Genomic DNA, 15,940 nt, shown 5'->3' with positions numbered 1-15,940 from the left:
ATACCCCATGGAGTCAGCAGGTGTTAGGCTAGAGCCTGGAAGACCTCACCACCTTTCTACATTTCAAATATAAAATGAAGATGAACAAACTTATTCCTGCCCTGTGGGGCACAGCATGGCAGCCCTCAGTTGGGACTCACCTGTCATCCTTGCTCACGCCATTCTGACTGTTGAAATTGAAGGGCCCACTGCTGAACGAGCTGCCGAAGATGTCATCAAATTTGTTGTCAAATAAATTCTGCAAGGGCCGGGGTGGGGGAAGGAAGCAACATGTGAAGGAGTGCGCGGAACGCTACAAAGGGGTGCAGGGGACTGACAGGTGAGAAAGGCTGCCCTCCTCTTCATTTTGACCTGGCTCAGCCCTGTGTGTGTGTGTGCGCACAGCAAGCATGGGGCAGGGTCCTGGGTCCAGGCTGGTGCTTGGTTAAGAGGAAGACAGAACTGCTTAGAGCCAGGATGCCTGGGCCTGGCCTCTCCCATACTCTCCCCTGCAGCAGGGGAGGAGAACTGGGCTCTTCTTGCCACGCCCTGCTGTGAGCCTCACCTGTTGGGAGGCATCCATGTCCATGAGGTCGTCCTTCTCCAACACAGGCTCGCTGTCGGGGGATGAGGCCTCGGCAGGGATAACCACCACGGGACTGATGTGTTCCGACAGGGCCGAGGCGCGTAGGAAATTAGGTGGATTCTGCAGGAGAGGGGAGGGGCCATATCCTTACATGGTTACTGGGAACCCCTGTGTGCGTGGGGCGTGGTACCCATGGGGCTTCTTACCTCGGGCAACTGTGGGATCTGAATGAGCCGCTTGAAATACTGCAGATTGCTGGAGCGGTAGAAGAGGTCTTTCAACCTACGGGTGTGGTGGTGGTGGTGGGGTGGGAGCAGAGTCTGAGGGCCACGGGGTGGTACCAGCCCCACAGTGGGGACAGAGCAGCCCACCACCACCACCTGCTTCCCACCCCCTACCCAGGGGGTGGCCCAAAGGTTCAGGTTGTCAAGGAGATGGCTGCCCAACCCCGCTGTGGTACTGGAGACTCCATTGTGATGCTGCAGACAAGTGCGGCTGAGAGCCAAGTGCCCAGTGTATCTGGTGGCGAGGAAGGTCCGCTAATTCCCCATCACTGGATAACGATGTTATCTGGGAGATTCATCTTTCTATGGCAACCTTTTTTTTTTGCCCCCTTTCAGTCAAGGGCTATTTAGGTAAATAAATAACTTCATTTGTGGGCCATTCAATATGATCAACTTGGGAGAAAAAAAAGAAAAAAAATGAACCTGCTATTTCAGATTTATTGAGACAGACTGGAAGCTTCTGGAAGACAGAGATTGAGCCTTGCCAAGCTTCAGTTACCATCAGACCAGGCACACAGGGATACCCAATATCTGTTGGAGACTAAGAATCTACTCTGTACCCTTATCTTGTATGAACATAGGCATGAAGGAACTAATGCTTTCTTTTCTCATTCCTCAATCTCGACTTTGAACCGAAACCCGGAAGATCAAGAAGGGTGGGAATATACAGATCATACAAGGGCTCTTCAAAATGTTCATACAGGTGCCCGACACTGTGGCACAGTAGACTAAACCTCTGCCTGTGGCGCCAACATCTCATATGGGTGTTGATGTTAGTCTTAGCTGCTCCACTTCCCATTTAGTTCCCTGCTAATGTGCCTGGGAAAGCAGCGGAGGACAGCACATGTCCTCTGGCCCTGGCATCCCTGTGGGAGACCCAGAAGCAGTTCCAGGCTCCTGGCTTTGGATTGTCTCAGATCTGGCCGCTGTGGCCATTTGCAGAGTGAACCAGTGGACGGAAGATCTTTATGTTGGTCCTCTTTCTGTAAACAGAAAACTGAAGAAATCTTTAAAGCCACTGGGACAGTGAACCAGAGGATGGAAGATCTCTTTCTCTCCCCCCTCTTTTTTTTTTTTAAGATTTATTTTATTTTTATTGCAAAGCCAGATATACAGAGAGGAGGAGAGACAGAGAGGAAGATCTTCTGACCGATGATTCACTCCCCAAGTGACTGCAACAGCTGGAGCTGAGCTGATCCAAAGTCAGGAGCCAGGAATTTCTTCCAGGTCTCCCATGTGGGTACAGGGTCCCAAAGCTCTGGGCCATCCTCAACTGCTTTCCCAGGCCACAAGCAGGGAGCTGGATGGGAAGTGGGGCAGCCTGGATTAGAACCGGCACCCAAATGGGATCCTGGCGTGTTCAAGGTGAGAACTTTAGCCACTAGGCCACCGCGCTGGGCCCTGAAAGATTTATTTTTAAATTTTTATTGAAAAGTCGCGATCTACAGACAGCAGGAGAGACAGAGAGGAAGATCTTCCGTCCAATGACTTACTCCCCAAGTGGCTGCAACGGCCGGTACTGAGCTGATACGAAGCCAGGAGCCAGAAACTTCTGGGTCTCTATGTGGGTAAAGGGTCTCAAGGCTTTGGGCCATCCTTGACTGCTTTCCCAGGCCACAGGTAGGGAGAGGGAAGAGAAGTGGAGCAGCCAAGACACAAACTGATGTCTGTATAGGATCCTGGGGCCACAGTTAGAGGCTTAGCCTACTATGCCTGATGCTGGCCCTTACATGAACTTATCAAAGACCCCTTCAAATGCATGGATTGTGAATTTTTGTACCAAAATTAATTATCTTTTAAAAAATAGATTTATTTATTTAAAATAAAGAGAAAATAAAGAGAAAGGAAAGAAAGATTTGCTGGCTTCCTTCTCAAATGGTCCCAGGAACCAGCCAGGAGCCCAGAGCTCCATCCTGGTGGCTCACGTGGGTGGGAGGCAGGGACTCTGCTCATTGGGCCACGATTTGCTGCTTTCCCAGGCACACTAGCCAGGAGCTGCAGTGGAGGTGGAGTTCAAACCAGCGCTGCATGATGAGATGCCAGTTTCACGAGTAGTGGCTTAACTTGCTCAGCCACAATGCCTGCTCCGAATCAATCCATCCCTTAAATCTCGCTGTTCACAAACTTCCTGCAGCCCCTGTGCATACTCTGAGAAGGCAGTACTCAGCAATTTTACATCACCTCTCAGAAGGGCAGGATTTTCTGCGCAAGTTTTGTTCAACAAGCCAAATAAATCCCCGAGGCTCAGGTCTGTGGCTGCAACAACAGCGCCACGTTGCCTGACTCCGAGTAGATGATGGGGTCCGGGGGTGGGGGGACAGCTGGATCTGCATGGAAGAGCAGGCAAGGCAAGCTACTTATGCATGGAAATGTTTCTGTAAGCAAGACGAGAACCCCAAAACCGGAAGGAAATACAACCAGCTGACTATGCATTCTCTTCTGGGCCTGTGCCAAGGGCACCAGGCTCCACCACAGCAGAAAGCCAACTGCAATTTAACATTCCAGGAAACTTGCCCCAGGGCCTGTCTCCTCAGATTTCATGCACCATTGATTGCAGGATCACCCCTGGGCTGCTCAAGCAGAACTAGACAATGGGGAGGTCAGTGCCGCCTCGCCCTGGTCCTGGGAAATGTTCCAGAACATTTTTCTTCTCAGTCACACAGGTTTCTCCTCCTCTCCTGCCAGTGGACAACTGGCTTCTTTGGGCCAATCAGAACTTCCCCAGGTCCCTAGGTACAATCCTTCCTTCCCCACATGCTGTTGCTGCTACGAGGCACCCGGTAAGGTCTCATAATGGACAAGACAAGACTGGAAGGAATGGGTGCTCAGAACTCTGAAGAAAACAAATGGGGTGCTGGGATCAAGGTTTCAGGGTCGGGGGTGGTGCTGTGGTGAAGCAGATTAAGTCACCACTTGGTGACACTGGTAACATTGGTGCACACCAGTTCAAGTCCCGGCTGCTCTGCTTAGGATCCAGCTCCCTGTTAAGGCACTGGGGAGAGCAGTGGAGGATGACCCAAGTGCTGGGGTCCCTGCACCAACATGGGAAGCCTGGATGCAGTTGTGGGCTCTTAGCTTTGACCTGGCTCAGACTGTTGTAGTCGTTTGGGAATTAAACCAGTGGGATGGAAGATCGATCTCTCTCTCTCTCTCTCTCTTGTTTTCTGCAGCTCTACCTTTGAAACAAATTTTGGGGGAAAAAATTTCGGGGTTGGGATACAGGAAGTAGAGAAAAAGGCTTGGCTTCATGTGGGGCTGAGTCTGAATTTCTGACACAGAAAGATGAACTGGAGCTGGCTGCGCTGGAACAGCATCCAAAGGAGAGGGAAGAGCAAGGGTTAGGGTCCTGATGGAGGAAGGCGGTGGGTGCACTGCAGAAACCAAAGACAACCCGTCAGTGATGGTGGTGAGGCTGGAGATAGTGGGCCAGCCAGGGACACTTGGGGCCTTAAAGACCCCAGAAAAGAGCTTAGATTTAATCCTGAGTGTCCTCCAAGCTAGGGTGACTGGTCATTGGCTAGGAAATCAGCAGCCCACCCCAGGGTCGCTGGGTCCAAATCCTGACACCTGCTCCCTGTTTATGCATGCCTTGAGAGGTGGTAGGTAGCTGGGTCTCAGTACCGATGAATTCCTGGCTCAGGGTGTTACCTTCAGCCCAGCCCTGACTGTCTTGAGCAGTTAGGGAATGAGGCAGTGGAAAGATGGGAGCTCTTGTCTGTTTCTCTGCCTCTGGAGTCAATGGAAACTTAAAAAGATTTCGAGCAACGAAAGGATCTGTTGTACAAGGTTGCAGTATCTGCACGGACCTGTAGGGGGCAGTAGTGGATGTCCGGAGATTCTGGTCAACCCTTGGAGGGTAGGGGGACATCCCTACTGTCATGTGAGCCACTTACTTTGTGAACTGCTCCATGAAGCGGTCTCGGTGGCCCTGTAGGGTGTCAGCTGGGAGACCTGAAAGGAAACGGAAAAAAAAGTGAGCCAGGGGGCAGACCAGAGGGGCAGGTGTACAACAGGAAGCCACTGGAGGGAAAGGGACTAGGTTTCTTGAGGCCTGTGGACAGCCTACTAGGGGTCCTTGTTGGCCTACACTTGCCCTTAAGAACTGGTAACCAATGAGCTGCACCCAACAAAAGGGTGGGAGTCCTAATATTTCTAGAACCTTCCATTTCCTCTTCTGGTTTTTGTTGTGGGGGAGGGGGCAGCACTGTGGTGCAGAAGATTGAGATGCTGTTTGGGAAAACATACTTGTATTAGGTGTCAGTTATTCCACTTTCCATGCAGCTCCCTGTTAAGGCTCCTGGGAAGGCAGCGGAGAATGGCCTAGGCACCTGAGTCCCTGCCATCCACCTGGGAGACCCAGATGGAGTCCCAAGTTCCTGGTTTTGGCCTGATCTTAACCCAGGCTACTGTGGGCACTTAGGGGGAAGTGAACCAGCTGATGGCAGATCTCTCTCCCTCCCTTCCTCTCCATCGCTCTGCCATTTCAGTGAGTGGCTGCTTCTTCTCGCCTTTAAACACAGGCACACAATTACCTGCCTCTTGTCCTAACTCTAAGTGGCAGGTGCTGTTGACCTCTGGTATCTTAAGATGCCAAGTATGTCTTTGGTCAGTGCACCTGAACAGCTGCCAGCCACCTTTTCCTGGGGTGCAGGGTATACCTTCTGACTCACACCAAAGTCTTATTAATCTTCAAACTGGATGTTCCAAGCTCCCTGCCAGGGAACCATCCTGGAGCCAGCTGAGTGACATCACCCTGTCTTTCCCGCCTCAGTGCCTTTGACGGTGAACACAGTTGGGGAGCCACCCTCACCCTTCACTTGGAGACAAGGGGCACATCCTGGTCCCTGTTCTGCTTACGGCCTTCAAAGCATCCTTTCAATCCTTGGCTTCCCTGGGTTTTTTGCCACCTGTATCCTACAGGTCTTTTCCACACAGCAGTTACCACCAAGTGTGGCCTGAAGACCCTCAACCCCCATATTGGCCGGGGGATTGGGTGCAGGGCTCAGACCACAGCTCCACAGAGCCCAGACACTTCAGTTGATCTTATTTTACTTTAAAATTATTTCAAAGGTAGAAAGATAGCAACACAGAGACTGAAATCTTCACTCCCCAATTGGCCTCAGTGGCCAGGGCTGGACCAGGTGGAAGATAAGAGCCAGGAACTCCATCTGGGTTTCTCCCATGAGAGTGGCAGAGACCCAAGCACTGGGGCCATCTGTGCAGCTGCTTTTCCTGGGGTATTTGCAGGAAGCCAGGTGGGAAGTGGAGCAGCCAGGATTTGAACTTGGCACTCGATATGGGGTGCTGGCATTGCAAAGGGTGGCCTAACCCAGTGCACCACAACACTGGCTCCCAGGTACAGCATTTTATTTTTTTAAAGGAGGGAGCAGGGTGGGCGAGTGGGCAGGCAGGTAGGAAAAGGAGGGAGTGGGCATGGGGTAGGGCAAAAGCATATAGCAGCCAGTATTCCCTGGCAGTCTCCCATCCAAGTACTAACCAGGCCCAACCCTGCTTAGCTTCCGAGATCAGACAAGATCGGGCATATTAAGGGTGGTATGGCTGCAGACCAGGCACAGCATCTTCCACTGTGCTACTCTGCTACTGTTTAGGCACAGCATCTTTTTTTTTTTTTTTATTACAAAGTCAGATATACAGAGAGGAGGAGAGACAGAGAGGAAGATCTTCCGTCCGATGACTCACTCCCCAAGTGAGACGCAACGGGCCGGTACGCGCAGATCCGATGCCAGGAACCAGGAACCTCTTCCAGGTCTCCCACGTGGGTGCAGTGTCCCAAAGCTTTGGGCCATCCTCGACTGCTTTCCCAGGCCACAAGCAGGGAGCTGGATGGGAAGTGGAGCTGCTGGGATTAGAACCGGCGCCCATATGGGATCCCGGCGGGTTCAAGGCGAGGACTTAAGCCACTAGGCCACGCCGCCGGGCCCTAGGCACAGCAACTTAAATGAAAAGTGCAGCCAAGCCTTTGCAAGACTAAGTTTCTAAAGTCTAGCTCACTAACAGGCATGCCAGGGATCTGTAGTTAGGTGAGGGACGGCCCCTGTTTAACTCAAGCAGATGTTTAATGCTTTCTATTTCTCATAAAATCCCATCTGTGGGCTGGCACTGTGGCATAGTAGATTAGGGCTCCGCCTATGGTGCTGGCATCCCATACGGGTGCTATTTCTAGCCCTGGGTGTTCCACTTCCCATCTAGCTCCTTGTTCATGTGCCTGGGATCCTGGCAGAGGGATGGCCCAAATGCCATCGTAGGAGACTTCAGAGCTCCTGGTTCCTGATCGGCTTAGCTCCAGTCACGTGGGGAGCCATTTGGGGAACCAGTGAATGGAAGATCTTTCTCTCTGTCTCTCCTTCTCTCTGTAAAGCTGCCATTTCAATAAAAATAAATCTTTTTAAATTAAAAAAATCCCATCTGGAGCCTACTGTGGTAGCCTGGCAGCTAAAGTCCTTGCCTTGAACACACTGCGATCCCATATGGGCGCCGGTTCTCATTCTGGCATCTCCACTTCCCATCCAGCTCCCTGCTTGTGGCCTGGGAAAGCAGTTGAGGACGGCCCAAAGCTTTGGGACCCTGCACCCATGTGGGAGACCTGGAGGAAGTTCCTGGCTCCTGACTTTGGATCGGCGAAACACTGGCCGTTGTGGTCACTTGGGGAGTGAATCATTGGACAGAAGATCTTCCTCTCTGTCTCTCCTCCTCTCTGTATATCTGGCTTTGCAATAAAAATAAATAAATCTTTAAAAAAATCCCATCTATACAAAGGGTCTGTGTTGACAGACGGTCTGGAAAACTGTGAGCTCACGTGGGGGTGTCCCCTGTGTGCTTTGGGAAACCTGTGATGAATGGTGGCTAGCTATAGCCAGCTGTGGGCAGACAGGGACAGCCTGGCACCCAGCCAGGGCAAGCGAGGTGTTTAACTGGGCATGTGCAAGTGCAGCCCCTGGTCTCCTATATTCTCACCCCAGACCTTCCCGGGGTCTTTTGGAACAGAAGCAGAAAATCAAGTGCATGAGCAGGCCTGCGCCTTTCCAGAGCACCCTATTGGCCTGTGAGGCTCACGGATGAGGGGTCCCCCTACACACACTGCCCCTGGCCCTGTACACTCACAGGAGTGGAGCTTGAAGAGCAGCTTGACTGTGTAGTCGTAGAGGTGGCTGCAGTCCAGGATGACCTGGATGAGTGGCGCAAGGCGGCACTGCCCGGCTGTCGTCACGGACACGGAGCGGGACATGTCCAAGGAGTTGAACACTGAGGAGAGAGGCAGAGAGGCTGGGCAGGGACAGACAAGCCCTGGCCAAGGCTCCCCTGCCCTGGGCGAGCACGGCCTCCTTGAGAGACCTCCAATCCACAGGGAATGATGGTCCTGAAGAGGGAGTGGCTGGTCCAGGACACACCGACACAGGATGCTAACATACTAGTACCTATTCCTCTCACACACCCCATGCTGAACTGCTCGCTCAAAGCAGTAAGCAACGAACTTGTCACTCCAGGACATGCCTTGTCTGGGGGTTGGACCAGAACAGGCTGCACAAATGAACACAGCAACAGAGGCTGCAGTCAAGGTCATGGTCACCGTCCCAAGGCCAGACCCTGCACAGCCCAGTGCTGAGAAGCCAAGAGCTTGTGTGTGAGCCCATCCTGTGAGCACTCACTCTCAGGCCTAATGGTAAGAAAGCTGCTTCTCACATGGCACCTCAGGGAGGGTATGGGGAGGCAGGGGGAGAGGAAACTAGGGCTTGTCAGAGAGGGTCTGGTGCAGGAGAGGTGATGCTCCCTAACTCCCAGGAGAGGGGGAGCCTGGCAGGGGAGGCCAACCTGGACAGTACAGCAGGATTTCATGGGCTACTCATGTGGACTTGGGAGCCAATCAAGTCTACCACTGGCCTTTCCCCAGCAAAGGAGATGTGCCAAAAGCCTGGCTGGGGGTCAGCAGGGACCACCAAAAATAGCCAAGAGCTCCAGCCATTCCCTCAAGGCAGTAGTTGAAAGGGCCAAGCCGGGGCACAGACATCTCCCAGCCCCTTGTGCCACCCAGTGTGTAGGCAGAGGAGGGCTGGACCAAACGTGAATCACCCTGGGGACTGTCCTGAGAGTGAGACAGGAGGGAAGCTACTCACCGGTTTGGAAGAGGTTGAGTTCACACTCCAGGTAGTCAAACATCTCCACTGTTAACTGGAAACTGCACCCAAGAGGAGACAGCTAACACGTCACAGTCCACGGCTGGCCACTCACCTGTCCCTGCCCATGCGCCAAGCTGGGGATTCCACCCGATGCACACACACACATGTGCACACGTGTGTGTGTAAATGCAGTCACACTCACACATGCATGGCCTCCACCCCCAACTCAAATGCATATCTGAAGGCCAAGACGAAGCATCCTGAGTGGCAGGGGAAAGCCAAGCCCTGGGAGGGAGACTGAGGGTAGCCATGGGGCATGGGACAGCTGGCCAAGGGTCTCGATGAGGCCCAGCATGAGGTGGCTCCTGGGCCAGCCCCTCAGAGGCTGTTAGAGCAGTCCCCGCCTCGCCCCCCCGCCTTCCCAGCAAGCTTCTCCTCCCCACTCTGCCAGGAGCACCGGGGCCAGCCAGCTCACTCACAAGTTGTTCACGTCACTCTCTCCGGCCTCGTCCAGCTGCCGGTCACTCATCTGAAGGTTGCCTGGGAACCTGGGATTCTAGAAGGGAGGTAGAGAAAGGATGCATTTTTCTTAAGAGTTCAGCTAAATCAACAGCAAGTATGCTGCCTGCTTGGGGACCAGGGCCACTTCGAGCTGGATTTGCTTGGGCAGCTTCTACTCCTAGCAGCAGGCCCCCAGACCTCACACACTGCAGACCCTTGAGTGGGCTATAGCAACGACCCCCTGCTGCCTATCCCCTGATTCGAAGGCTCTGCCCCATCCCTGGAATGTTCCATAGCTACTCTCCCCTGGTACAATGGGACCTGTGGGGGGCGCTGTGGGGAGGTAGTCAGCTTGGGGGGCTCTCTGCTGTCCCATCACTACCTCATCACTACCTGAAGCCACTACTGTGGATCCAAGAGGGCCAATCCATTCTCAAGTCAGCACAAAAAACTCAGACCCTGGGGCTGGAAGTCATTAACTCTCCATCCTCTGCTTTGTCTACAAGCAGACGGAACCTGCCATAGGAGGGTGGGTGACTGTTCTGGCATTTCAGAATGAGTACTTCCAGCTCTGAGGCCCAGGAGCCCCTTGTTTTTGCTGTAGCTTGAGCCTACAGCAGTCGGTCTCCAGGTGGGATCCTGGCACCAGTTGTAGCAGTACACATCCCCCTCAGCAGCATCCGCTAGGAATATACATCCCCACGCCCCACTTTCCAGTGTGAGGCTCTGCAGGTGGAGCCCAACGGGTGGCATTGTCCTAAGCTCCCCCCCTAGCATGTGACTGTCACTGGGCGGGAAGGCGGGGAGCCGTGGGTGGACTGTCTTTCTTAGGAGGCCTGCCGATCGACCCTGATGGGCAAGACTCACTTTGGTGTGGAACTCCATCTTGGTTCTCAGCAGTTTGAGGTAGACGCTGCACAGCTGTCCGTAGCCCTCGCTCAGGTGGCCCTTGCAGGAAGGGTGGTGGGAGGGAAGCAGGGGAGAGAGTCAGCACCAATGCCAGCCCGGGTGGTACCTGCTGCCACCACTCCTCCCATAAGAAATCTCTTCTGATAATGAAAATAACCAATGCTCACACCGACAACACGGAAAATCACATCAATAAGTCAACCAGACCTCCAGCCAATCACTGCAGAGAATCGTGGCGACAAGCGGAGCCTGTCATGGATGAGTCTTACAAAAATAGGTGTGGGTTCAGAACGCTTTTTGGGGGCCTTCCCCCAAACTAAGCTGATCTTTCACTTTCATTTCTCATCAATTTCTTGATGTCTTCTGGTATGACCTTCCTGTTACTCTCTTTTCAATTTAGATAGATTTTCTTAAAAAGTTATTTTTTTTCCCTAGTGTTATAAAGCAGTGTGATAAAAAAAAAAAAAAAAAAAAAAGAAGAAACAGAGAAAGAGACCTGTGAGTTTACTACCCAAATGGCCACAAGCCAGGCTGAAGTCAGGAGCCAGGGGCTTCTTCTAGTCTCTTAGGTGGGTGCAGGTGCCCAAAGACTTGAGCCATTCTCTACTGCTTTCCCAGGCCATAAGCAGGGAGCTGGGTGGGAAATGGAGCAGGTGAAGACTTCAACCAACACCCACAGGGGATACTGGTGCCGCAGGTGGACTCATAGCTTGCTATGCCACAATGTCATCCCTGCTGGGTTATTTTTTAAGAGTAGTTTTATGGTCACAGCAAAACTGAAGGACAAAGAATCTCAAAAACTAAAACTGCTGTACTCCCAACAGCCTGTACCTTGGTGGTATACCTGTTACACCTGCTGTGCCTAAGCTGATGCCACACACCAACACCCACAGTGCCCAGCAGTGGTCATTCCTGGTGGTGCACATTCTGCAGGCTTTGACAAACACGTAACTATCGTATCACATGGGATAGCTGCACTGTCCTAAAAATCCACACTGTTCCATCTTTATTTTTACTCTAAAAATGTTTTTTGAGTATTTATTTATTTGAAAGGTAGTGGCACAGAAAGACAGAACTAATTCTGCTTTCAAATAAACAAAAATTAAACTTCAAAATACTCATGTAAAGAAAATAAATAAAAAGAGAAATTTCCAGGAAAATACAGAAAAGTTAAAAGAAAAGAGAAAGCTGTAACAGGTCGTTAAAAAAGAGATTTATTTCTTTGAAAGGCAGAGTTGCAGAGAGAATCAGAGACAGAAAGGCAGAGTGTGCGAGCAAGCTTCCACCTGCCAGTTCACTCCCCAAAAGACCACCATGGCCGGGCCTGGGCCAGGCGGAAGCCAAGAGCGAGAACTCCATCCAGGCCTCCTACGTGGGTGGCAGGTACCCAAGCACTTGGACCACTTTCCTCCACTGCTTTCCCAGCAGCAACAGAAATGGAGCAGCTAGGACTAGAACCAGCTGTCCTATGGGATGCTGGTGTCACGGGTGGCTGCTTAACATGTGGTACCACAACTGACCCCACAAACAGGTGATGGCCGCCAAAAAGGACAAACCCCTTCAGCAATCACAGAGAAAGCTTCCTGGGGTGCAGCTGGGAGGTTTTCCAGCTTTGCCAACACCCTGAGGACGAGCTGCCTGTCTCCCAGTGAGAGGGCACCGCCTCACCTGAGACAGGCAGTAGGGTCCACAGTATTGCTACTGATCTGTGAGGACAGAAAAAGGTGAGAGCTCCAGGAAGTAGGCTCACGTAGTGGTTCCCAACTGCTGGAGGCCAAAAGGGCCTATCAGACTCCACCTGAGCAGAGTCTTCAAAATGCAGATTCCCCGACACATATCATGGCCATGGGAATCTAGAAGGGTTTGCCCAGACACCCTCTTTCGGGACTTGGGTATTGCTCTCCATTTCTCATCTCACCCTAAGGCAGCGGGCATCCCTAGCCAGAGAAGAAAAGGCACTGGCATTAAGAACTAAAGACACGAGGCTGGCATTGCTGTACAAGACACTGGCATCCCATTAGATCAGACAGGCAGCTTGAGTCTTGGCTGCTCCGCTTCTAATCTAGCTCCCTGCTGGTGTACCCGGAAAAGTTACCAGGAGGATGACAAGTGTGTGGGCCCCTGCACCCACGTGGGAAGACCCAAACCATGGCCATTTGCGGTGTGTACCAACAGATGCTTCTCCCTCTGGTGACAGCCTTTCATAAAAATAATAAGATAATCAGGAAATATATAAAAAAGGATGAATAAAATAATTTTTTTCCCCAAGAACTGGAAACGTTCACTCTCAGGGCGATCCCAGAGTTGCCTGGAGGAGGGGTGAAGCGGAGACGGAGGCCAGTCCCTGCTGAGGAACCCCAGCACCCCAGCATGTGGTTTGCTCCACACAGAAGCCTCTATGGCCTTAGACTGTCCTGTGGCTCCTGGGGGACCCAGGAAGGTGGGGTAGTGGATGTCATCCCATGGCGGCTGGGGGGTGGTGTGGGGTAGCATCCTTAGCCCCTCTGGGACGATCAATCCTGAAAGCTAGAGGAAAGAAATGTGTTCCAGCTCACAGGTCTGGATGGGTGGACCATTGGTGGTGGTAGGGTATAGGGAGGAGCCCAAACTCACCCACATCCTGCTCATGTCACTCAGCTCATTCTTGTATCTCAGGGAGTCCTTGAGCACCTGTGGATGGACAGAGTAACTGGTAGGGCCACATGGCAGTTGAGGCTGGCAGGTGGTGGTAGTGGTTGTGGGGTGTGGTTGTGTTGTGGGGTGTCAGTCTCTTACTAGGAGCAAAGAGGTCAGGAGGACAGGTGGCCAGCAGCCACTGGGGCCAGGGTGGAACTCACATGTGGGTGCCCGTCTCGTAGGAGTTTGTGGAACACATGGCAGAACTTCCAGCACAGCACGGCGTTGCTGGACAGTGGCAGGCGGTTCACGACAGACCAGAAGGCCTGTGCCCCCTTCTCATGGTGGGTCCCCAGGATGCATGGTAAGGAGGGAGTCAAGGAAAACAGGGGTCCCTGGGCCCACGCCCCAGTCTGCATCGGGGCAGCCCACAGCTGGCCACCCACCATTTGCAGCTAAGAAAACCAAGAGTCCAGTCTTCATTCTGGCAAATGCTAGGGTTGAGGGGAGCAGATGGCAACACAATGCCACAATCTAATAAAACCTCCTTAACTAGCCCATTTCCTGGGGATGGCACAGCCTCTGTAGCCTGTTCAGTGTATGTGTGTGTGTGAGCCTGTGTGCCTGCACATGCTGCATGGGCAGGTCCTGCAGCTTTTTTTTTTTTTAAAAGATTTATTCATTTTTATTAGAAAGTCAAATATATATATAGAGAGGAGGAGAGACAGACAGGAGTATCTTCCGTCTGCTGGTTCACTTCCCAGGTGGCTGCAATGGCTGGAACTGAGCCAATCCAAAGGTAGGAGCCTGGAGCTTCTTCTGGGTCTCCCACATGGATGCAGGGTCCCAAGGCTTTGGGCCGTCCTTGGCTGCTTTCCCAGGCCACAAGCAGGGAGCTGGATGGGAAGCAGGACTATCAGGGACACGAACTGGCACCTGTATAAGATTCTGGTACATGAAAAGTGAGGACTTTAGCTGCTAGGCTACCACACCAGGCCCCTGCAGCTCCTATTTTAACCATTCATCACAGCTTCTACAAATTCTCTCTTCTCCGTTATTAAACATGGGAGGCCTGCTTTACTCTGGGGACCCCACAAGCCAACATGCTGACTCTTTCTTAAATAAATAAAGATTTATTTAATGTCTTTGGAAGGCAGTGACCACAAAAGCCAGGGCTAGGCCAGGAGCTTGGCGCTTTATCTGGGTTTCTCATGCAGGTGGCATGGGGTCCCAGCACTTGGGCATAGCAGCAGAGAGCTGGATTGGAAAGCAGAGCGGTTGGGATTTGAACTGGCACCCCATATTGGAGGCTGGTGTTGAAGGTAGCGCTTTAACCTCCTGAGCCACAGTGCTGGTCTGCCTGGCCAGCATTTCCATCTCATTTCCAGCTCTCCAGACCTGATGCTGTTGCTGCAAAAGCAGCAACCTCGGGCTCCAAAGCCCTTTCCATAAACCCTAGGTGAGGGCCCAGCGCTGCGGCCTAGCGGCTAAAGTTCTCACCTTGAATATACTGGGATCCCATATGGGCGCCAGTTCTAATCCCGGCAGCCCAATTCCCATCCAGCTCCCTATTTATGGCTTGGGGAAAGCAGTCGAGGACAGCCCAAAGCTTTGGGACTCTGCACCTGTGTGGGAGGCCCAGAAGAGTTCCTGGCTTTGGATTGGTGCAGCTCCGGCCATTGTGGTCATTTGGGGAGTGAATCATTGGATCTTCCTCTGTCTTTCCTCCTCTCTGTATATATCTGACTTTGCAATTAAAAACAAACAAACAAACAAATAAACCTAGGTGACTTGGGCACCCACCTGTTTCCTGTGTACATACCTGGCCTTGTCAGGGTGCACCTTCCTTTTCCTGCACCTCAAACTCCATAGGCTCTGGGACCACATGGTGAACCCAGAGATGGGTCCACCAGTTGGTCACTCTTGCCCTCCCTCATCCAGTCCGGGATCTGCGTCCCTTCCCCTGGGATGCATGCTGCATCTGCTCACAGGTCATGGAGCGCCTGCCATGGCATGCGTGGAGACTCCTGCATTTACACTCAGAGAGAAGGGTGAGATCTAGCTCCTGCCTCCTGGGGTCAAGGATGGGGGACAGTGTACCCCAGTGGGTTTGGCCAGCCCTGGTCTTGGAAGCCATGGCTAATGGAAGCTGCTCACAGACACCTGCCAGACACCTGATCCAGGTAGGTGGGCGTTCCACTTTCTACAGCTAATCCAGGCAGCCTGGCTGTGACATTTGTGTCCCCTGTGTGCCCCCAACCACCCGCGATGTGACCTCCCCCAGGGTCGGCTTTCTGAGCAGCACACGAAAGGATATTTCTGGCGTGTTTTTCCTTCACCGCCACTTCCTGTGCATTAATGGCCTTATTGATGCTGACGGTCTGAAAAACAAGAGGCGGGGGAGGGGCGGGAGGAAGAGATGAATGAGTCTCTGAGCCAAGGGGACACCCCACACCCCTTTCCCCTCATCCAATGAGCCTAGGCTTGGCAATCCCCTCCACACCTCCGCAGTGCCCCTAACTGGACTTGTGTCTCTGTCGGTGCCCAGCTGGGGGCAGAGGTGGGCAGTGATGGGGGCAGGGGCAGCTGGCCCAGGCTGCCTGGCAGCGTTTTTGCCCAGCTGCTGTGCCTGCCTGCCACTCATTCACTTGGCACAACAACACGGCAATTAAAGCCTGCACAAAGGGGCGCTTTTCAGCCCGGGGAAACATTATTCCTGGGCATGGAGGGCGGGGGGTGGGGGGAGCAGGAGGAAGAGCCGCCTGGGGCGAGAGCTGCTGTGGGCCGAGGGCATGTGGCCCAGTCTCTGTCCTCTGGGACCCTTTCCCTGGGGGGCCTTTGATGGGGGCATGGAAGGGGTAGGGCTGGCCACAGTGGCTCTTCAACTCCAATTTCCCACTCACATGTACATATAGACACACACCATGCAC

General features: G+C 52.8%; 1 protein-coding gene and 1 pseudogene across 4 annotated transcripts in view; both read right to left on the bottom strand.

The window, feature by feature from the left end:
• Positions 1-15,940, bottom strand: part of HIP1 (huntingtin interacting protein 1) — a 106,913-nt gene that overhangs the window by 15,536 nt on the left and 75,437 nt on the right. For all 4 annotated transcript variants that reach the window (XR_009247586.1, XM_058680908.1, XM_058680910.1 and 1 more), the window contains exons 2-12: positions 15,328-15,391; positions 13,232-13,374; positions 13,008-13,064; positions 10,353-10,433; positions 9,464-9,540; positions 8,982-9,043; positions 7,972-8,112; positions 4,743-4,800; positions 772-847; positions 545-685; positions 141-238 (exon numbers count right to left, since the gene is read on the bottom strand). Coding sequence is in view for 3 of the 4 variants with exons in the window: in XM_058680908.1 (XP_058536891.1) it covers positions 141-238; positions 545-685; positions 772-847; positions 4,743-4,800; positions 7,972-8,112; positions 8,982-9,043; positions 9,464-9,540; positions 10,353-10,433; positions 13,008-13,064; positions 13,232-13,374; positions 15,328-15,391 (998 nt within the window). In the remaining variant the exon portion in view is untranslated. The remainder of the gene's footprint in view (positions 1-140; positions 239-544; positions 686-771; positions 848-4,742; positions 4,801-7,971; positions 8,113-8,981; positions 9,044-9,463; positions 9,541-10,352; positions 10,434-13,007; positions 13,065-13,231; positions 13,375-15,327; positions 15,392-15,940) is intronic.
• Positions 6,298-6,416, bottom strand: LOC131483311 (5S ribosomal RNA; annotated as a pseudogene).

This window comes from Ochotona princeps, chromosome 24 (assembly GCF_030435755.1).
Source record: "Ochotona princeps isolate mOchPri1 chromosome 24, mOchPri1.hap1, whole genome shotgun sequence".
Lineage (NCBI taxonomy): Eukaryota > Metazoa > Chordata > Mammalia > Lagomorpha > Ochotonidae > Ochotona > Ochotona princeps.
Note: the sequence above shows the minus strand (reverse complement) of the source record. Positions and strands in the feature narration are given on the sequence as shown.